We start from the raw sequence: 24086 nt of genomic DNA, 5'->3' as shown, positions 1-24086 counted from the left end.
TGCCCTCATCAAGCTTATAGTACACTGGAGGAGGGAAGAATAAGATATCAACATATATGGTTACAATACACATTACTATATAAGTACATTAAAAGGAAAAAAAAAGCATTAAATGAGTGCTCTGAAAACTAAAAACTGCCTTAAAAATATCATGTGGTGTCAATATTATTTTTAAAAATTATGGAGATATAGTCTTTAGCATTCCAAATATACAAGAGAACCAACACTGACTTTCCCAGGAAGAATACTTTGGAATGTGGAATTAAGAGCCGTACTATACATGGGTTTTAAGCTATTAAGTCTGGTTTTCTTTTTTTTTTTCCTGAGACAATTGAGGTTAAGTGACTTGTCCAGGGTCCCACATTTAGGAAGTGTTAAGTGTCTGAGGCCACATTTGAACACAGATCCTCCTGACTTCAGGGCTGGTCCTTTGTCTACTGCACCACCTAGCTGCTCCTATCTGGTTTTCTTTAAACACAAAACTTAAAAGGAAATGTGATATAACGTATGGAAAGCTGGACTTGGAATCGAGACACATCTGGTATCAAAGGTGCACCATTCACTTACTGGCTGTTATGTCACTTAACTCTTCATGTCCAGGGCAATGCTCTAACATATAAACTGCAGAGCTGGTGCTTATTTGAGTGATTTTCCTCATGAAATGATCAAATTCAATTAAAAAAAAAAGAAAATATAATCACTGTGATGCTATAACAGCATTGATGACAGTGGTATCAAACTTAAGAGAGCACCTGAGGCCACTAATCCATACATAAGGATCCCTGTAGAGGCATAATGACTTACTTTAAAAATGTAATATTCTCTATCTTTTATTATATTTTTATGTATTTTGTTAAGCATTTACCAATTCCACATCTGGTTTTCTTGTAGTAGCCTGTGGTTACCTTTGACATCTTTGCTCTAGGTCACCATGCACACAGTGACTACTCAACTTGTGGACTGGAAGGTAAATTATGGTGAACTGTGGCTTCCACTTAATCACTTTCCACCATGTACTTAATGTTGACAGTATCATAATAAGCTTTTCCCCTCTGGATACATAAGCACCCGAAAGATATCAGGCATGTTGTATATCATTTTAAATATGAGTGAGAATTTTTGACAATGTGTAAAAGCACAAGAACAATGACTCATTCTTTTTTCTAGACAACCACATATGGAGTCTTAAAATAAATAAATGTGGCTGGGCTGAGCTAGACCAGGTTTTTTCAGCTCCAAATTTTAAGGTATTCATCTTTGACGAGTTAAGTGAGTTTTCATAATGTTGTCTGTTTTAGATTACAGGATCTGTGTCTTAATAGTTTTGATGACATTGATGATTTGCATACAATTTAAAAATTTAACTTTCACATACATTATTTTAAAATGACATCTAAAGACATCTAAAAGAATAGAAATGAACATGCATCCCCAATCTCATGCCATTTCCCAAACAAAACTTGCTGTGCCTTTTTAAAGCAATAAGATGGGTCCTTAGGAAGAAAAGTATTCAGTAATATTTTGTGACAAATATGATCACATTTATTCCATTCTAAGGATTTGTGCATAGAATAAACAGCATAAACCTATCAACATCAAAGAGGAGAAACAGGGTTGAATGAGGTCTCTGTCTATCATGGTTCTTTTATGGAGGGACTCTTGGTCTCTCAGTCTCAAATTTTATCTTCCTTCTCCCATTATTTCATATAACTGCAAAAGTGATATTTCTAAAGCACAGATATGTTCATATCAGTGCCCTACTTGACAGACTGAATTCCCTTATGACCAGGCACCTCACTTACTCCTTTCCATGTGATCTGATTCAACCAAGCTGGCCTTATGGAGCCTCCACAAGTGACATCCCATTTTGTGTCCCAGGCTTTGCATAGACCAAGCCTGGAATGCACTTCTTCCTTCCTCCCAAAGTTTAGCTCAAATATTTCCTTCTCTCTGAGGCTTTTTTGGGACCTCTTCCCCTAACCAGAGCTGCGGGAACCTCAAGGTTACCTTGTACCTACTTTATTTCCACTTATATGGTACATATTCATTTGTATGCATACAACTTTCCTCCCTCATAAGATCAAAGTTTCTTTTGGCAGAGACTTTTGTTTTTGTATTTCTAGTACCTAGCACAGTTCCTGGTACTTGGTAGGCACTTAATAAGGGCTGATTAATTTAAAGCTATCTGGATTCTGCTTAATCCAGAATGTTGTATTAGTAAGGAGTTCCACGTCTATCTGTCCTTGTGGGCATGGAGCAAGGCAAGTCTTAGTCTTCAAGGGCCACCCACATCACTTTCCAGCTTTGGTTGATATGACCAGTCTAGACAAGCACATTACCCATGTATTTGATTTATGCTGGAAGATGACAGTTCTCACTGTAGATACCTTTTAACATCAATACATTATGACAAGGTTTGTCAAAATGAAGAGCTGGTTTGGGATGAGAAGGTAACGAGAATGGTTTTGGGCATGTTGAGTTTCATAAGACTGCAAGAACATCCAACATTCTATAGCACAATAGCTAATGATAACATCTAGTATTTTACTAATCACTTTAGCGTTTGCAAAGTACTTTACCAATATCTCAAATATCCTTACAACAACCCTACAAGTAGATGCTATTATGAACTCCAGATAAGGTCAGTTGAGGAAACTGAGGCAGACAGGCAGCTAGTGAAATGACTTGTGTTTGAAGCAGGATTTAAATTCATACCTTTCCTAACTCCAGGCATAACACTTAATCCACTATATCATCTAACAACAGAATAGATGGGAATACAGGAAAAGAACTTGGCTGAAAGGTCAGATAAATGCAGTGACTGAAGGAGAAAATGGAGAAGGTTAAGAACTTAGTGATCATCCAGTTATCATTCCTCATACTGTACATTGTATTCTGTTTCTGAATTTTGCCAAAGGATTTGTTAAAGTTAGAAGTTATCATTAATGGCATTTTTTAAATTACTGTATTTTCCATACAAAAATGTTACATTATTGGATTTATAATGCTAGGAAACATAGCATGAGTGGAAATAGGTCCATGTTTTTTCCTTTGCCTGATACAATTTATGACCATCACAGTCTTGGCCCTAGCTGAGGTCTGGTCTGGCTGTGAACCAATGTTTCCTTTATACTAAGGTACTGGCTCACTGGGACTTAAAGCCTTATGCTGGCCTCTGAGCTATGTGCTCTAACTTAGCTAGTACAGATAAACTGACAATCTTTAGGGACTCAGTAAATAAGTGTTAATTGTTTAATACCAATGTGGCAGTCAGACAATAAAGACTTACTTAGTGCCTACAATGTGGTAGATATTGTGCTGAGTGCTGGGGATATGAAGGGAGGCAAAAGATATAATGTTTTGAGTGGAGTAAACCAAAAATCTGTGCCTTTTTATTGATAATTTGGATAAAGTCTTTTGATGACACACTCATCAAAGAGGGATAATAGACAAGAGATGCAGAATAAGAAATACATTTTGAGGCAAGGCAAATGTCTAAATGGAAAGTCTATATAAACCTACATCTCTCTAGTATAGCAACACACTTACAAGCCAAAAAGAACTTGGTGATTAGAAGTCACATTGTTGTTAAAGAAATATTTTCTCATTGCAAAGTGGATTTTCTTAACATACAATATGCACTAGCAAAATAGCAACAGCATTAATCCGGAAGCATTAAGCATCTTATTTCCATATTTAGTATTCCTTTAGCCTAATTAAAATGAATAATTTTCAGATGAGTGAACGTAAGTTACATTTAACTAGTATGCTTTTTCATTTGCCTTTATGTTTGCAGATGGTGCTATAGGGACCTTTGTGTAACGGGAAGCTATTTTTCAACAGCTAAAATAGCTCCTTCAGTGGTTGAAATGAAGACAGTTCCCCCCCTTGTTGGCCAAAGCTGACTGCTCTATTGGTCAAACATACAATCCATCAAGTGATTCTCATTATGCATTCTAAACACTGTCCCCAAAGCCAGGAGCCATTCACATGCATCCAGAGAGCTCTGGGCTGCACTCAAACCGAAATAAGCACATAGAAACATACCTTTGGAGCAGCTGCAACTAATCCCGCCAGTCTGCTGTGTCCACAGAAAAGGGGAAATGGAGAGGGGGTGGTAGAAGAAGAGGGATAGATGGAGAAAGGCTAAACAAAGACACTACCTCAGACTTCAAAACAAACCCATTGGGACATATTACACTGATGTCTTCAATTTTGCAAAATGCAGCGCTTTCCACAAGCACTAAATGTTGTCTAAAAATATGTTCTTAAAACATTTTTTTAATCAATAAAAATCTGCCTTCCCTTCCCCAAACTTCCTCTTCTCTCCTCCCTTTCACTGAGGGGGAGGGGAATGGGGGTAACCCATATAACCCTGTTTCAAATATGTATAATCAAGCAAAACAAAGTATCTCACTGATCATGTTCAAAAAACATCTCCTACATCACCACCTTTCACATGTTGTGAAAAGGGACTTTTCAAGCATATCTCTTGGGGCTTAATAGTTTCAAAACAGGAAAATACTATTTATATCCCAAATGTGAATGAATATAACTTTCATCACAGTCTAAACATTAAAGTTGTTTTCATATTAATTAATGGTATATGACACCAGGGTTGTAACTTTTGGGGTGCTCAAATTTGAGCTACTTAAAAGTAAACCCTACCACCTTCATTAAATAAATACTTTTGTCAATAATCTTAATCTTGATTGAATTTATAAAGTGTGTTAAGTGTCTGTGCAAGACAGCAAGAGACCTATTAGCTGGGCTTGAAACACAGAACTGTAGACTCTTAAGTTGGAAGTACCCATGATTAGGAAAGTTACTTGTACAAAGTCATGGAACTAGGATAATGGCAGACTCAGGTTTACTGACTTTTAGTCCAAATGCTTATTTTTTCCCCAATATGGGAATACTTTTTTTTTTTTAATTATTTATTTTTTTAAGGAGGCATTGTGGTTAAGTGCCTTAAGTTAAGGATCCTTCTCTTTAGGATCTAGCTAGGATCACATAACTAGTAAGTGTCTAGGGCTGAATTTGAACTCAAGTCCTCCTAATTCTAGGGCTGGTGTTCTATCTACTGCACCACCTAGCTGCCCCACAAAGTGGAAATCCTTTTAAAACATCTAGCCATTTCCAGGGACAAGAAGCTCATAGCTCAATAAGGCTGCCATCCCTAGCCATTCCTAGGAATAAGAAGTTCACAGCTTAACAAGGCTGCTATCAATAAAAAACTATCATTATTTACATTTACTTTACATTTGCTTTGCATCACTATTGGATTAAAATTGGATTAAATTCTTTTGGATTAATAAAATTTCATTAGAACAGCTTCCAGGGTTAGAACATGAAAGATATCCTGATTTATACTGTGTTGCTCCAAAGCACACAAGAAGCGCTTCAAATATATGTGATGGAAAGTACCTCTGGACAGCTAGGTGTTGCAGTAGATAGAGCACCAACCCAGAAGTCAGGAGGATCTGAATTCAAATGTGACCTCAGACCCTTATCACTTCCTGGCTGTGTGACCCCAGACAAGTCACTTAACCCCAATTGCCTCAGCAAAAAAAAAGAAAAAAGAAAGTGTCCCACCCTGAATCCTGCCTCTATCAGGTACATGAAGCAACTTAATTTCTCTGAGACTCAATCTACTGATGCAACATAAAAGATAGAGAGCAGAGAGCTGCCCTCCATCAAGAAGGATCTCATTCAAGTTCTGCCACTGATAACTACAAGCTATGTGATCCTACACAAATCATCTTTCAAAAAAAAATTATTTTATTCTGAACTCAAGAAATAAAAACATTCCCATAACATAGAATAGAAAAAATGCAAATCTATTGTATACAACTTGCTATTCCTTTTAAATATATAATAAAACTACAATATAACTTTTTTTGTTGTTTTTTTCCCCCCTTCACTCTACCCTTTGCCCTATAGATGACTACCATTAGATATCTCTCAATGGTTGCAGCAACTAACATTAATAGTCTAACACTAACAAGTGTAGTGGGCCTATCCTTTCTTTGTTCTGGACCAAGAAAAAGATAAAGACAGTTATTTGCATGACAGACAGCAGCATGTGTAATGGCTAAAGAGCTGGTCCTGAAGACAGGAATATTTGGGTTCAAGACTTATTCTGGGATAGTTAAATGGAACAGTGGATAGAGTACTAGCTCTGGAGTCAGGAGAACCTGAATTTACATCTGGTCTCAGACACTTAACACTTAACCAGTTATGTGAGCTAGGCAACACTCAATCCCAATTGCCTCACCAAATAAAAGTCTGATGTAACCAAGTGACCCTGGGTAAGTCACTTAAAGCCTTCTCAGTTCTTTAAATACGAAATATCAAATATATGGTCCACAATACATCCAATAATTAGAATTAAAATGCAACTAAGAAATATTTAATAAAATAAAAAGACAATAAAACATTTTAAAACTAAGCCAATATGCAGCTGCAAGGACCTTTATGTATGAATTAGTAGTCTCTATTACTATGAGTTTGACACCACTCCTCTAACGTCTCTAAGGTATAGAGAAAATGCTATCCTTCACTATTAAGTAGAGTTTCTTCATTCAGGAATTACCTAAACAGTAAAATCACAGGTGCAGTCTCTATCCCTATTCTCACATCTTCCCTCCAGATTCCCAGTAGCCAAATCATATATTGGTTTATCCTGAAGTTATACTGAAGCTGTCAACTACAGCTCCCAGATCTATTTCATATGAATTGTTATCAAGCCTGTACTAACACAATTCATTTTTTCTCCTAAAATCCTGAATGTAAATTTTACATTTATTAATGTTAAAATTTTATCTTATTGATTCTGGCTCATCTCAGTATATCAAAATAATTTTCAACCCAGATTTCTTGGAAAACATATTACCACTTTTTTTCCCCCCTAAGTTTGTATCATCTGAGAAGGTGTCCTGTATTAGTTGTGTATCCTTGGGTAATCACTCAATATATCTCAGATTTAATTTCTTCATTTGCAAAATGGGGATACTGACAGAAACTACCTCACATAGTTGTTGTGAGAATCAAATGAGATACTATATGTACTTTGCTTCACAACCCTAAGCATTGGATGTCAGGTGTTATTATTTTTACAGATGTCATCTAATGACACTAAAAATGCTAACCACAATATATCATAACACTACAGAAATCTATCCAGGGTGATGATTTATTAATGAACAATGATCTCTCTATTTTTTACTCTTCATATTCACTCCACTTTACACTGTAACCCTGCTAGGTCTCAATTCCACAGAACAATATATTCCTTCCAGGATAAGCTAATCATTGAAAATCTCCCTATCATGTTCTTTAACTTTATTTTGGATACTGGACTCTACTTAAAGCTCTCCTTTATAGAGAGTTAGATCTGGACTTTACAGATCACTTCACTTTCCAATAGCAACTCTGCTTAATGTTAGCTTCTTGGAATAAGAAGCCCCCAATGACATTCCCCCTCTACCCTTCCTTTTCCAGTTTCTTTTACTGTATTGTGTTTCCCCATTAGATTGTAAACCCCTTGAGGACAGGGACTATTATTTTTTTCCAAATCTGCTTAGCACAGTGACTGTCATATAGTAGGTACTTAATAAATATTTACTGAGTTGAAAAAATTGACCAAATGCTGAATTACTCAGTTGTCCAGAAAACCAAAGAACATGTAGTAAATGATCCCAAAGACAATTATAACAAAAACCTGCAATGCTTTTTATACAGACCCTTTTCACCATCAAGAAAGATGGAATCATCAAGCTTGGACTAACAGCACAGTTACAGATGTGCTTTTTAGTAGGTTGAAATGGTCCAGAAGACAACAAAGAGGAAAAAGTGGCTGGAGCAGAAAAGGATACAAAAAGAACTGGGCTGAATGTACCAATTGTGAGGGTGCTGAAGGATCAATTTCCAGATAGTTGAAGTGGGGAAACAATAAAGTTGCAGGAAAAAAATCTCAGACCTAATTAACATCAGATTGAAAAAATTCTAAGAGAACATCAATAACTATAAAACCATAAGCCTACTTTCCCATTAATATAAATTTTTTATGAGAATAATTTAATTATGCACTAGGCCATCCTCAATAGGTATTAGTAAAAAAAAAAAAAAAGCTTCTGAAAACAATATTACACAGCAGACCACATTTTTCTATTAACTAATTCTAATAATTTCTATTAATTAATTTCTATATCTATAAGATATATAGCTACAAGATACTTCTGCCATAATGTTGGCTTATTATTTTAAAAAATTGTTGAAAGTTACAAGAAAGATAACCTTGTCTGATAACCCTTTGATCATTAGTTATCAGGTAAGGCATAAAGCAAGAGGAGATGAATGCTTGCTAAAGGTGTTCATCTTTGAACATGGAGGAGATCCAGGTTAGATTCTATGGAGAACAATAATTCTTTTTAGATAGAGTAGGGTCCTCCAGAGGTTCTTGTTTGTTGATGACAACATTCTGATTGCATCAAGTCCTAGAATACTGTAAAAGCCTCCTGGATGAAGTTTAGAACCACCCCAAGGACTCTGAGTCTAAATATCCTCACAGGGGGAAAAAAAAAAAGTAAAATGCCATAATCTGGACAGCTGTCCAGTCCAGACATGAGTTTAAATGGATAACATACAGAGCTCTCCAATACTATATGTATCTTAGACAGATATTGCAAAGGGAAATGAGCTGGAAATTTAAGACAGCACTTAGGAGACTAAAAAATGTTTTTGATAATTCTAAACTCTTGTAATGCTGATATTCACTTTGTATTACTATAGAGCTAGGAGTCCAGAAAACTAGGGTCTGCAAAGGATTAAAAATGAGCATCCTATTCTACATGCAGAAAACTGGCAAGGATGACAAAAGATGGGAATATTCAATGTTGGAGGAGTTGTGGGAAGATGGGCACACTGGTGCATTGTTCACGCAGCTGTGAATCAGTGCGGTTATTTTGGAAAGCAATTTGGAATCATGGAAATAAAGGGACTAAAACGTCCTTACCCTTTGTCTCTGAAATTCTATTACTAGGCATATATGCCAAGGAAGTCACAGATAGGAAAAAAAAGTTCCTATATACACCAAAATATTTACAGCCATGCTTTTTTGCATTAGTAAAGAATTAGAAACAAAGTAGATTCCTATCAACTGGGAAATGGCTAAACAAATTGTGGTGCCTGAATATAATGGTATGTTGCTGTGTTGCGAGAAACAACAAATGATAGAAAAGCACTGACTCACAAGAAGTGAATAAGTAAGCAGAACCAAGAAAACAATATACACAGACAATATGTGCAACAGTGTAACTAGAGAGAACCACTATATCACAATCAAAAGCAAATGGCAAAAATTCAAAAAAAAAAAAAAAGGACCCAAAGAGGAGAAATAGACCTTATTCTTTTATGGATGGAGGAGTGGGGGAGATGTCCATGAGTGGGGAACAATGCATATATTTTCAGATTTTTTTTTTGATATATTGATTTTGTTAATACGTTTTTCTCTTTTTCTTTAGAAAATATCATTTGTTATGTAGGATGACTCTCTAAGAGGGAAAGAAGAAGAGATATTAGGAAAAGCTAGGGATATGTAAAAATGAGATATCCATAATCATAAATTTTAAAATGAAACATACTCAAAGGGCGATGGAGAGATTATAGTGGGTACATGCAAGGTCTTATTACTAACAGAGGATAGACCCAGAACACTCATCTCCCTGAGTTCCAATCTGGCCTCAGACACTAACTACCTGTGCCACTGGGCAGAAGAGACTCACCTGCCTTGGGGTCTGGCTTATAGGCTCCATAGTCCTGGCCTGGCTGGGCCCCACCCTGCATTCACTCCTTATTTAAACAAGGCAACCAAGGAGGGGCCTTCTTACAATCAAAATAAAAATGATCTTAATGACAATCACTAATCCTTCTCCAGACATATAGATAAAAAGCCCCTCTTTGCTTTTGCTTTTCTACCTTTAGCATTTGGCACTGCTCTGGCACACAACTGGTGTTTAATAAATAATTTTTAATTAATCAATCAAAAAAGAAAATAGGCTAGTCATGTGGAAGAAAAACTGATAGACTGTATGACTGCCAGAATCATCAACATGTCAAGAAAAAGTGATGAAAGCTCCTATGCTTCAAGTGGTCCTGCTGTGTCAAACTTACAGGAGAATATAAACACACAGGTCTACAACTGGGTACAATAGTCATCACTGGAAGAAATCATCCATAGATGAAAAACCCAGAACCATCTGAATATTTGAGTATCTTCACTTTTTTAAAAGATTAAATACAGATCTATGAGAATATCTGAGAATTTTGAATATCTTTACTTTTTTTTTAATGAATACTACCAGATTCACATTTATGAAAAATAAATTAAATCAAAACATTAGGACTTATGGTTAAGAAACAGAACCATGGTCAAGAGTCATGGATCCTATGGTATACAGACATATTTTGAATACTCCATTAACTTGGAGCCCAAATCCTCTCTCTATTCTTTTTAGGATAATCTGCAGGAATACTGTGATGGAAAAATTCATCACCTTCCAGCAAATCTGGTGATAAGACTCTGGAAATTCAACTAGGTCTTGTTTTTACGCAGCAGATATACAATGTACAGTTAAACTGAACCTAGAAGCCTTTCTAGTAGGAAACACAGGATTTGAAGACCACTGGCAATAGTCTTTGAGGATTCAAAGTCTACCACCCTTATGGTAAGTTAACAAAGTAACTTTAGCAGAATACATATATAGGGAAATAGAATCATGGAGTGTTCTTTGTTGTTCTGGAAGGGATGTGAAGATCACTACATTTAACCCTTTCATTTTGCAGGTGAGGAAATTGAAGGTCTCATGTAGATAAGCAACTTGTGGGAAGACACAGAAGTAATATATTAAACAGAATAGTTAATTCTTACCTACTCAGAAAACCTAATTCCTCAAAAGACTAAGTCCTTGCTTCTCTAAACAAATTCACTCAATATTTTAAGATCAGAATTAATTTCCTTTTGATAACTTTTCATAACATCACTGAAATCCAGAATTGGGAATTGCCAGCTTGAAAATAGCAACAATGAATAGTAGGCAGTCAACTTTATTCTTAAATCCCAATCCCAACTCAGGCAATATATCTGAGTAGCTAAAAAGCAAGGACAACAAATGTCAGATATAATTAAATAAAAAAACGGCATATTAATAAGAGTGGGGGGGCAATCTACCTTTATCAAGAATAGTCTGAAGTAAAATCCTAGAAGAGACTGCCCAGCTAAGGTTTTTTCCAGTGTTCACAACAACATTGGGCAAACCTTCCTATTTATTTTCTCTTTAGATGAACTCATTTAGTCCCTGATTATCTGATGTACCTGAAGAGACTCTTCCTCTGGTGCCCCTGAAAGAATCTTTTTATCCCTCATATGTTTAGGTTCCTAATTATTTGTAAACAATGACACTAAAAATCCAAAGGTTAGAAGCAAGGCTGCTGGGATTTCTTAGTTAAGAAGAGATCATTTTGCAGTATTTGTTAAGGAAAATATATTCCTTCTATAAGAAAAACTGTTCTGACAAAAAAAAAAACATACAAATACAGGCTTTTTCCTCCTCTGGTAAAGATAGTTTCTATCTAAACAGTTCAATAGGCTTTCTTAAATGAGAATCCTGAGAAAATCTTATTAGACAATAAAAACAGTCTAAATTGTTTCATAAATTCCAAACAGAAACTTTTTTTTAGAGGCTCTGATTATTGATAGCACTTAGATTTATGCCTAAGGCGCTATATTACTTTTATTTATTTCTTTGTCTAGTTCATGGGAAACTCCAGATATTTGTTTCTATTTAGGGCAAGATAGATGGTCACATTAATTTAGTTTATTTCTCAAGCAATGCTTTTACTGAAGTACTGGGGTCTCTGGATCCCCAAAAGCTATGTAAGTCACTAAAGTACCAGCTCTGGCAAATATTACAAATACCAAATGTTTAAGTAGATGCCCGCAAATAGGCTTATACCTGGTCAAAGAGCAGATAACTAGGTTTGAGAGGCTCAATTATGCAGCTGGCCCCCAGATACTTTTCTTGTCATTTCTTTCCTATCTTTTATACCACTGATAACTAAAACAAATGGAAACTGGATTACTAGAAGAACATACTAGTTTATTTTAAATATATAATGTTACCAATTTTTTATTTTGTTATATATTTTAATTTGGTTGGGAGTGTTATAGGAGCGTTTGACATCTCCATTTTATACAAATTTCCTGGAGGAATTCTTTGTTGTCAATATACTTAGCACAACATTTTCTTATAATTAATTTAATACAATCGAAGACGGACTGGATATTTTTAGGTAGAAAGACCTTTTGGTGCCTTTGTTCACACTCTGGCAACATCCAAGTACTACTAAGGCTGAAAGTGGGTTGGTGTTTCCATTCCTGTAGGGCTCTGTTTAGCAGTTATTGAGAATACTATTCCACCTTGGTAGCCTGTCCCTGTTGGGCTTCTGGTCCAGAGATACACTGACTAACTTGTGAACTGTAACACCAGAAGTATCATCAATATTCTCCTTCTAAGCTAATTCAGAGGTACCCCTTGAATTAAGCTGCATATTTCAGAACCTTCATTTAAAAATATGTCAATTACTGATCATTTTATGGGGTTACAAAAAGTTGCCAATCCTTATAAATCTGAACATACTCTGGCTTTTTAATATTTTCAAGACCTGTTGATTTTTATAACATTTACACCATGCAAGCACAGTTCAATCACTATTTCATATTATATCTTATTTTTCTGAACAATCTCAAATCTATTCCCTTTAAGAGATTCTCCCTCCTCCTCTCCCCCAAAATTCAAATGGTGCCTTTCTCCTCATTAAGTAATTATCTTTAGTGAAATCTGTTCTGGGAACACCACAATTTAGAATATTTTGAAGGATAACCTGTGATTTCCATCCTGTATGTGCCTCAACTTCCATCTTTACTTGTAGGCATCAAATACAGAAGTTCTTAACCTGGAGTCCATAAACCTCCAGTGTACTTCTGGGGATCCATGTACTTGGATCAAAAAAAAAAAAAATCACATCTTTATTTTCAGAACTCTCTAAATTGTATTTAACATTTCTTTTAGTCATGAATATCAGCAACGATTATGCTTATAGAGAAGAGGACCATAAGCTTCACCAGACTAGACAGTCAAAGGGTTCTACTTTGTATTTCTAACACAAAAAGGTTATGAATGCCTACTTTTCTTAAGGTCTGCTATACTATCAAAGTCAGTAAATCTAACTAAATTGGGATTAGATTAGGTGAACTCTCAGGGTCCTCTTTTAGTTTAGCCCTAGGACATAATAAAAACTGTAATACCCTCAAGGTAGAAATAAATCATTTTCTCAAATTCTCTATGAATTCTATAAATGGTTAAGGATTATTAAAAAAAAAAAATCTCACCTTGGTGAGAAGATTTAGCACTAGTCCCCTTTCCAAATTTACTACTTTGTTCTCTTCTCTACTACATATCCTCAACACTTATTTAACCAGTTTATAATACATCATTTTTGTCCACAAGGAGACTGGGTGACTAAGCCCTAATAGCCTTGTTAATCAGAAGGAAGGGACAGATCAGGGTCAAGAAAGCCCAATGCACATCAAACAAAAGGAATAATCAGAAGTCAGGGTCAAGTTATTAAGGGAAGAGGCAGAAACAAAAAAAAAAAAATGAGGATCTAGGATAAGCAAAAAAGACAGCTTCCCTGAAGGAAGGAGAAGTAGTAAGTAAGTATATCAGGGTGGTCTAAGTTACTGTACTGAGATAAAATAGTCCAGAAAGAAAAGAAGGGGTACTTAAGATTTGAAATGAATTCTCAGGTAAGAGAGAGACATGATTTGACATTAAAGAGAAGAAACAGAATGGGAAGACTAATTCAGATTCATGGAAAGTAGAGGGACTCAGAGCTTTTAGCAATTAGTAAACTAATTATCTTAAAAACTAAATAAGAAAATGAGCTTTATATAAAGAAGCCAATTCAATGGTATATGATGCTGCCTCCAATGTATTATCTTTTCTTACTCTTTTTTTGATTCCTTCTCTTCCACTATTCCCTTTTGCACATAGTTGTTTTCTGTCAGAAAATTTTGGCCCAAAGACACAGATGCTCCTTGTTTATTATAGCTGGAGGGAGCTTCCTCCTCCTCCTGGAGTGTGTGGACTACAGTCAGCTGCTAAAACAATTACAGAGACAAAGTGGAAATGAAAAAAAAAAATACAGTAATCTAATTTCTCTACTCTTCTAAATGATCTGTCTAACTAAGACAGAAATGAAACACATTAATAAAAAGGGGTTTGGTGAGACAGGCAAAATTTACCATCTCCACTCTGGGACCTGTTTAAATCTTGGGAAGGTCAAAAATACTAGCCAATTATCATCCTCCCTTTCCATGGTGTCAGGTCAATAACTCAACCTTTCATGCTGTATCAAAATTTAACTTCAACATCACTCACTCTTTTAACATCCTCCTCCTTCCTTCTTCCACATCCAAAGGGGCCTCATTACCACATTCATCTTACTTCACCTTCAACTGTTCTTTCAATACTTACCCATGTCCAAATTTTCCCTAGGCTGAAAAAGTCAATAAATAAATAAATATTATTTTTCTCGTCTTAATATCTTTTTTTCACGACAATAATTTTTCAATATATACTTCTAACAATATCAAACTCTCTACTGCAACAAAGAAAAATAGGTAAATAATACTGATCAAGAACAGTGTCTGACAGAGGATGCAGCAATCCACAACAGGAGGTCCCCCATAATGAGAAGAACAAGTGTAATTTACTATGTTTTCCAGAAAAAAAAATTTTTTTAACATCTACTAAATACACTATGGAGGGTTTGGGAGAGACAGCAACATATAAGATCTTCAACCAACAATAATCAATCTAACTCTACTTCTTATCCAAATTTCCCCTGGAACACCCTCAATTCAGCTGAGTATACTTGCTGCCTCCTATATTTTTTTATTGCCATCTTTTCTTGACCCATTATAACTCAATTTCCTAACATCCTATAGAAAAAAACATCATCACGGATCTCTTTAAAACCCTTAAACCAACTAATTCCCATTCTTTGGAACTCCTGTGAGTGTGTCATGGACTCTCTTTTCTTCTCTTTCTGAACTTTTTCCTGCTGTCAACATCCTCTCCCATGGGTTTAGCTATCACCTCTGTGTAAATGATTCACCGCTCCAGTCTCTCTTCTGAGCTTCAGTACCACATGGCCAGCTGCCTAATATATACTGAAAGCTAGAATACCTACAGACATTGTAAACTTAATATATTCGAAAGAGAAATATGCATCTTTCCCCTAAAAACCAAGTCTGTATCAAACTTCCTTATGTCTGTTGAGAGGATCACTGCTTTCAGTCTCTCAAATGTATAACCTTGTCGTCTTCTTCAAAATTCCCCTCTTTTTTCTTCCTCTTCCTCCTCCTCCTCCTCCTTTTCTCTTCCCCTCTGTCTCTGTATCTGTCAGTCTCTCTTTTTCTCCCTCTTTTTTCCTCCTCCTCCCTTTTCTCTTCCCTCTCTGTGTCTGTATCTCTGTCTCTCTCTGTATGTCTTTCTGTTTATCTCTCTGTGTCTCTTTGTCTCTGTCTCTCTTTTTCTCCCCCTCTCTTTTTCCCTCCTCCTCCTTTTCTTTCTGTCTCTGTTTCTGCCCCCCACTTTCTCTCTCCACATATCCAAAGATGTCAATTCTTGCTCTCACTACCTTTCACCTACTCTATGGCACTACTGTCCCAAATGATCTCCCTGCCTCACGTCTTTCCCTACTTCAATCTATCTTCCATAATAAAGCTGCCAAAGTGATTTTCCTTAAGTGCAGATCTTACCATACTACTCTCCTACTTACTAAGTTTCAATGGCTCCCTATTACTTTCAGGATAACATAAAACACAGCATTTTGCTTTTTAAATCTCTTTATAACCTGGCCCCAAACTACCTTTCCAGTTTCTCCTTCCTAGATTCTATGACCTAAGGAAAGAAGTCCTCCCTCTGTTCACATCACAGGGTTCTACATCTCCATCTCTCTGCATCTGTACTGGCAACTTCTTTTGCCTAGAATGGATCCCTCTTCCCCTCTGAGGCACAGAATCCCTCACTTCCTTTAAGAAAGCACAAACAACCTCTCTACAACAAAGTCTTTCCATATCTCCCCAAAGTAGTGTTATCCCTGATTAAAAAAAAAAAACCACCTTGTATTTGTTCCCTATACATTTATATATGTGTGCATGATGTTTCTCCTAATAGAATTAAAATTCATTGAGAGGAAGGATTGTTTTTATATATATATATATATATATATATATATATATATATATATATTTGTATTTATATCTATGGGGAGCTGGATAGAAGGTAGGACCTGCAGTCAGAAAAACATATCTCCCTGAATTCAAATTTGATCTCAGATATTTACAAGCTCCTGAGGAAGTCACTTAATCCTGTTTCCCTCAGGTTCTTCATCTGTAAAATGAGTTGGAGAAGGAAACAGTATCTTTAACAAAAAAAAAAAAAAAAACCTAGAAAGAGGTCACAAAAAATTAGAAATGACTAAAAAACGATTAAACAAAAATTTGCTTCTATATGGCCACTTTTTAGCAGATGGTAAATGCTTAAATACTTTCTTATTGTTCATATAAACTTTGTGAATCCATCAGCACACTGGTTTATATACAACAAATATTTGTGAATCAATAAACATTTGTGAAGTACCTAATATGTGCCAGCACAATGCTAAGAACACAATACACAGTTGGAAAGGACTGTTTAGTGAAATTTGCCCTTCTTTTTTTTTTTATTCCTAGCACTTGGCTTAGTGCTTGAGATGTAGTAGGTACTTAATACTTGCTTTCCAAGGATCCCTTATTTAAAATTTACTACCACCAGTTACCTAGTCTTTGTATGGAGATCTCAAGTGAGGGAACTAAAACTTCATATTCTATTCTGTATCTCAGTAACTTTCCCTACAAGTCATATTTAAATTTAGGGAGCTTTCTCACCTCCCCCCAGTTGTCTGCTCTCTAAAAGGAAGCTAAACAGTTTAATTCTCTCCTCACAGGACAACCCTTCCACTATTTGTACACAGGTTTTATTTCTCAGATCTTCACTTTTCAAAACTAAACATCCTTAGTGCATAGAATCATAGATTTCAAACTGGACGCTCAAAGGCCATCCAGTCCTCATTTTATAATGGGTCAACAATGGCATAGAGAAGTTACAAGCTTAAAATCACACAGGTAGCAAATGGTAGAACTGGACTCAAATCTATGTGCCACAACACCAAAGCTAATGACAGTTCCATTGTAGCACATTTCCTTGATTACTTTGGCTCAGAAGACAAAATTTCAAACATATCACCATGCTGTTCATTGTCCTCTAGACACTCTCCAGATGATCAACATCCACAGTAAAATGGAATTATTTCATTCCTTCTTCTGTACAGTAAGCTCCTCTTAAGGCAATCTGAGATTACATCAGCTTTTCTTTAGCTAACACATCAAATTGATGAGGCAACATAGTGGCCTTGGAGTTAAGAAGACCTAGCTTTAAGTCTTCCTCTGATCCATGCTAACTTTATGATTAGGTACAAATTACTCATCAGTTTTTTAAGTTTCAGAGAAGCTGTAGAACTGTATGAGTGGAGTTCATCACACTGATATCAGAGGTTTAGATAAGGACAAGAGCAATGCTATTTAGTGACACTGAGTTAGCAGTGTGTTAAAAATCCCCAAATGTTTTTCAAATGAATCATTATGTAACCATGTTCTCTAACCCATTGTCTAATTCTGACATTGACTTTTTTGACCCTAAGTAAACATTTACATTTATTTTTATTTAAATCCGTCTTATTTGATTTGATCTGGTATTTAGCTTATTAAGACTCTTTTGGTTGTGGCCTCTACCTTAAGTGTGTAGATTATTCCTCTTTCCTCTGTGTCATTTCTAAGAACCAGGCTATTTATACATACAACTCAGCTACTGATAAAACTATTAAAAAGCACAAGGGATTGGTCATGGATCACTATACTATAAATCTCCCTTCAGGTCAACATTAAGCCATTCATGATTACTTTTTGGGACTTGTCATTTAATTAAGTAAGAATCTACCTAACAATTCTAAGGGCTACCTCAAAGCTCTTCAATTTTTCCTTTAAGATAACTTGAAATTTTAATTAGGTCAATAAAACAGGACATATAATCAGTGTTTTTTTGAAAATACAAATGAACCTTCTCAGTTTACAAACATAGATCTATGTTTCCCAGATTCACAAGAGAGGAATTAAGGCAAGATATTTCTTATGTTTTTAACCTGGGAACATTGTGATAGATATATTTCAATATACCTGGTTTCCTTTGTAATCCTATGCAGTTTATGCATTTAAAAACATATTCCGAGGTTTATCCATAGGCTTCATCAATCTGCCAAAGGGATTCAGGGCATGAAGATGAATAACTCCTCTTTGAGAAGAAAGAAATATGTTTTCATCTCAGAACATCCAGAGTCCAAAGATACAGTGACATGAAAAGAAGTTAGTGCCATTCCAGAAGAAGTTTCTTGGGACCCAAGAAAGATTTACCAGCACTGTACTAAAATTCAATCCAAGTGGCATTTATGCTATTTTCTGATCATGATCACAGAGAAGCATTCCTGAGCTATCTTCTCACTTCATGGATAACAAAAGCAGGTCTCCTGAAATCACTACCGTGGGAATTCTGTTCTCTGTCCCAGTTCTCTCTGCCCAAAACTTCTTATAGTTCAGGAAAAGGGAGAGAAAGTTAGAAGATATAATGTATGTGTGTATGACTGTGAGAGTGTATGTTATGTGTGTGAGTATATATGAGTGTATGTGAGTTAAGTGTGTTTGAGTGCAGAGTGTGTGAGTGTGAGTGGAGAGTGTGAGTGTGTGTATGTTTGAATGGAGAGCGTATGTGAGGATGTGTGTGTACGAGTGTGTGTAAGAGTATGAGTGTGAGTGTGTGTGTGTGTGAGTGGAGAGTATGTGTGAAAATGTGTGAGTGTGTGTGTGTGAGTGGAGAGTGTGTGAGGGTGTATGTATGAGTGTGAGTGTATGTATGGGAACAAACATAAGTTTAAGTGTGTCTGTGTATATGTATGTTTATATGTGTATGTATAAGTGTGTGTTTGTGTGTATGAATGTGAGAGTGTGTGTGTGTGTGTGAGAGAGAGAGAGGCTGTAGTGTTCTCCTTTAGAATGCAGGGTCCCTGAAGGCAGGAGCTACTTCCTTTTGCCTTTACCTCCCCAGGACTTTTTTTTTTTTTTTTTAGAGCAGTGACTAGGACAAAGTAAGAGGTTGGTAAATGCTTGTTGACTGAGTGTGTGTTTGGGTCAGAAAGGACAAATTGCCCGTGCAGGGGAGAATGCAGTGCACTGCCCTGTATATCTGATTTTAGACATGCCATAATCTCAGCCTGACTGGAATCAGTTGTGTGCAAGGTGATTAATCACTGTCTCCCCCTGAGACATTCAAGGTCCTGTTGCCTATTCTTAGAACACAAGAAATCTAACGTTGAAATATGACTCTTGGGTTTTTGTTCTTTCCATGCCTTTTTAATAAAGTAGCGGAAGAAATCTTGCCATGGGCTCAGCTGAGTTATGGAGTTTATCTCCTTAGTGGCAAGGTTCCATTCCTCACCACTGTCACCAAACCAAGACCAAACACGGCTACAAGGAGCCTGGTAGAGGAGGACAAAGGCTCAGAATTCACGGCAGGCAGCGATTTATCATATGGATTAATTGCTCAGAGAGACAGGTTTTCTTTGCGTATTTCTATAAACACAGCCGCTAAAGAACAAAATTAATTTAGCTAATCAGCAAAACCTCATTGCTCTGCATGGCAAGACATGGTTTATTTGTTTTTGACAACTGAGGTTAATGAATCACAGCTCAGCCCCAATCGCAGCTGGTGAGATAAACAACACCTCTGGGTGTTACTTACCTGAGAAAAGATCTCCACTCACACCTCCCCCTTAATACCCCACCTTCCCCACGTACCTTCTCAGCGTATTCTGAGACAATCTGCTTGATCTCCTCGGAGCGAAGCCCCACAATCTGGCCTACTGCACTTGCAGTCAGTCGGCTCTGGAATCGCAGCAAGAAGCATTATTTTAGAAGCAGCTTTCACAGCATGATAATGACTGAGCTCTCTGAATTTTCCTTGCAAAGGCATGTTAAGATCTTTTTGTTTAGCCCAGGAAATAATTCTATCCATGCTCCTATTTATCACTCAATTTAAAGTCAGGAACCCAGTAAATAAATAATCCCAACATGTATCCAGATGAACAACTTAACAAACACCTCCCACTACTTTTTGTATTTCAAGTTGTTCATCATCATTATCATGGTTAAACATTTATAGAGCACTTTAAAACACTTTTAAAAAATCAATGTAAGTTTGTTATTTTACTTGAATCTCACAACAACCATGTGAAGTGAATTATTACCCCTAATTTACAAGCAAGGAAACTGAGGTTTGGAAGAGGTCAAAGACTTCCCAAGCTAGTTAAAGTTTTAAACCCAGATCCTCCTAAGCCCCAGGTTGGAACTCTTAATAAGCCACACTAGTTTCTCCCTGGAAAGAAAAGATCCAGACTAAACAACCTCTCACCTTAAGGGCTATCCATGAAGCTAAACAGAAAGCTTTTATAGCTGAAAGTGACCTCAGAGATCATTGTGTCCAAAATGATCCATTTTACAGATGGGGAAACTGAGGCCTGAGAGGGCTCAAGGTCACACCAGTGATAAGTGACAGATCCTCTAACAAATACTGTGTTCTTTCTATGTCCCATAGTATCAAACCTGAGAATGGTTGCTGGAAGACATATATTTTGGGAGAAAAAACAAAGAGAATGGAAAACAGAAGGCAGGGTGATAGGAGGGATAAAGAGCAGCAGAAGAGAAAATATATATTTACATGAGCATACATATATAGACATGTATATATGTGCATAATTGAATTTGGATAGATATATAAACCTATCTATCTATATATAAATGTGTGTGTGTGTGTGTGAGAGAGAGGGAGAGAGAGAGAGAGAGAGAGAGAGAGAGAGAAAGAAGAAGAAAAATAAAAGTTATTGACAATGGCCTCAGAGACTCTGAGATTTGGGCCAAGCTCTGCTTCTTACTTGCTGTGTGACTTTAATCAAGATATTTTTCAATTCTGGGCCTCAATTTCCACATCTGTAAAATGTTTACAAATGCAATACTACTTAGGCAGAAATAGGGAAGGAATTTTGGTTTTGAGAAGAAAAAAAAAAAGCAGTAAAAGAAATGATTCACTTTAGATTAAGAAAGAAATTAGTGTGGAATAGTGAATAGAGCTCTCAACATGGGGGTTAGGAAGATATGAGTTCAAATCCTGTCTGTTTCAGACCCTTAATAGCTGTAGGATTCTGGGCAAGTCACTTAACCTCAGATTCTCAGTTTTTTGATCTGTAAATAGGGGAAATAATAGAACCTCCCTCACAGAGATGTTGTCAGGACCAAATTAGGAAACATATAAAGATTTTGCAAATCTAAAGCACTATATTTAAATACACACACGAATACATATATATGTATATGTATATGTATGGATGCATGCCTTTTAAACAAACACTTTACAACAAAAATGAAAGGGTAAAAAACTTCATTACTCTTCTGACACAGGTATATGGGGTTGTCATAGGTGGGACTCCTAGTCTACAAATATCACTTCAGATATACAGCAGCACTGAAAATAACATAAAAAGTTATTTTTTTCATCACATCACACCTTTTACAACAGGCATTGCTACTGAATGGAAATAGAAATTCATAATGTTTCTTCAATAAGCAAGGCCACTAAGGTAATAGAAAAATATGAAAAAATAAGGTGCTGGGGGATATAAGACACACTTTTATAAAAGTAAGTTCATGAAGAGATAGAGATATGCTATTCCCTGAACCACAAGAAGTACCAAAACATTCCTATTATGACTTACCTCTTCTGTTGCCATAGCAGCCATTTTAGTCATCAGGGTTTCAATATGGCGCTGATGAAAGAAAAACGACAGAAAAAGTGAGCAAACCATTAATTTTTAAAACTAAACTATTACACTTGAAGAATGCAAAGTGACTCTTTAGGATGAAATTTGGGAATTTTTTCCCCCTTTGGTCAATTCAATTTTTTAATGATGTAAAATGAGCTAATTTGGAATTATGACTATAATGAAATGACCACCTTGCACCTTCTGGCTACAGGAAGGGACTAACCATTTTAGAAAGCTAGAGATGAAAGTCAAATTTCTTCCACGCTGGCTCAAATTCAACCCTAAGCTTTCTTTCTACATGGGCCACACACCTCTTCGGCAGCTTGAAGCTCATCTTCGTCAAGGGATTTTCCTGACCCTGAGAACCCAGAAGGCAACACCACTTTCTTGTCCTCAGTCTGTGAAAATCATAAGCAAGATCTGTTAGTGCCAGAGTATGGGTTGTTAAAAAAAAAAAAAAGTCATAATTCATTTGAAAACAAATATTGCCCTATATTGCTAATTCTCTATTCCCTACATCTCCCCAAATCCACCATAAGCTACTTAAAGTGCCTCTATTTCTGAACATGTCTGTACAATGAGATATCTCACATGTAACAAGAATTTGATAATGACTTTTGACTGATCAGAACACGATGAAGGCATAAAAGAGAGAAAGACACAAATGACACTACAAGAAAATATAAGCTTCTTTGAGGACAGGGATTGTCAAAATAGTAACTGATTAAATATCAGAGGAGCCTTAGAGAAAATCACTGCCACAGGAACTCAGAAGAGTGAGAAATCACTTTTGGGTCAACGGTTCTTGACGGAAGAATATGAAGATGAGTAGAGAATGAGGTTTTGAGATCTGCCAAAGAGGCAGAAGGGAAGTTCATGGGCAGGAAAAGACAAGTAGCACTGGGGGCAATGACCAAAAGGATTAATCCCTTTATCATCTCAATACTAGAATACACCCTAGAATAGTGATTCTCAAGCTTTTTAAGAAACATTGACCGATTTTGCTAAGAGTTTAACTTTTAAGTTTAAACCTTTAATCAAAATTGAAATTAAATCTTTAAAACAACAAAAAGCTTTATCATGATACATCTGTAAGAAAGGGAACATCTGTAATAAAATACTCATCAATCTATTTCTCAACTGGTTGGTAACCTTCTTCCTGGCCTAGTTAATGTTTTGATGGTGGTTGTGGTTGTTGCTGCGGCTGTTGTTTCTGGCCCACTTGCTTATGGCCCACACAGCCAATGTATCAGAAGAATATTTGAACCTAAGTCTCTAATCTTCAGGATCAGCTCTCTATCCTTTATACCACCTGCCTTGAAGAAATAATGATCTGCAAACAAATACCACAGATTATTCTTTTTTAATTTTTTTTAGGAAAGTATACTCTACTTTGTAAAATAACTATGCAAGGCCACTATTTTATTTAATCCCTTATATTATTTTTTCTTTATTTCTATTTTAAAAATTCCTTGCAGTGAGATTATCAATAGAGTAGGGACTATGTCTAATTCTTATTCTGTACTCCAAGGGCCTAAAGTAGAGGTCCCCAAAAGAAAAATATTGGAAATCTTTGGCCAATGTGGATTTGCATTGCCTGTAAGTAGTGAGGAGAGAAGAGTTAAAGACTGCTGATATGTCTCTTTCACTTCACTTTAATGGCAAGATTGACTTCCTTGCCAGCAGTCAATGGGCCTTGCTTGTCAGTATTATCACTCAACTTTAACCAATGCAGACTTCAGAGCCAGCATGTTCTTGAGGAAGGGAACACTGAAATTGTAACTTGGAAACATGGATTCTGCTTATAATAGCTGTGAGACAGCCAAGCAAGATACTTAGCCTTTTAGGTCTCATCTTTCCTCACTGATCAAATCAGGGTAGTGCTACCTGTATTATTTCCATTATAGGGCTGTGGCAAGGAAAGATTCTTTCTTTCAATAAATTAAGAGTAAGATATTATATAAATATCAGTTACTGTTATGTGGACATCAAAGTGA

General features: G+C 36.2%; 1 protein-coding gene across 2 annotated transcripts in view; it reads right to left on the bottom strand.

The window, feature by feature from the left end:
- Positions 1 to 24086, bottom strand: part of CCDC93 (coiled-coil domain containing 93) — a 116759-nt gene that overhangs the window by 50763 nt on the left and 41910 nt on the right. For both annotated transcript variants that reach the window (XM_031959979.1, XM_003763798.4), the window contains exons 9-11: positions 22401 to 22487; positions 22042 to 22092; positions 20072 to 20158 (exon numbers count right to left, since the gene is read on the bottom strand). In XM_031959979.1, the coding sequence (XP_031815839.1) occupies positions 20072 to 20158; positions 22042 to 22092; positions 22401 to 22487 (225 nt within the window). The remainder of the gene's footprint in view (positions 1 to 20071; positions 20159 to 22041; positions 22093 to 22400; positions 22488 to 24086) is intronic.

Source organism: Sarcophilus harrisii, chromosome 3 (genome assembly GCF_902635505.1).
Source record: "Sarcophilus harrisii chromosome 3, mSarHar1.11, whole genome shotgun sequence".
Taxonomy (NCBI): Eukaryota; Metazoa; Chordata; class Mammalia; order Dasyuromorphia; family Dasyuridae; genus Sarcophilus; species Sarcophilus harrisii.
The sequence above is the reverse complement of the archived record's forward strand: the minus strand, read 5'-3'. Positions and strand labels throughout refer to the sequence as shown.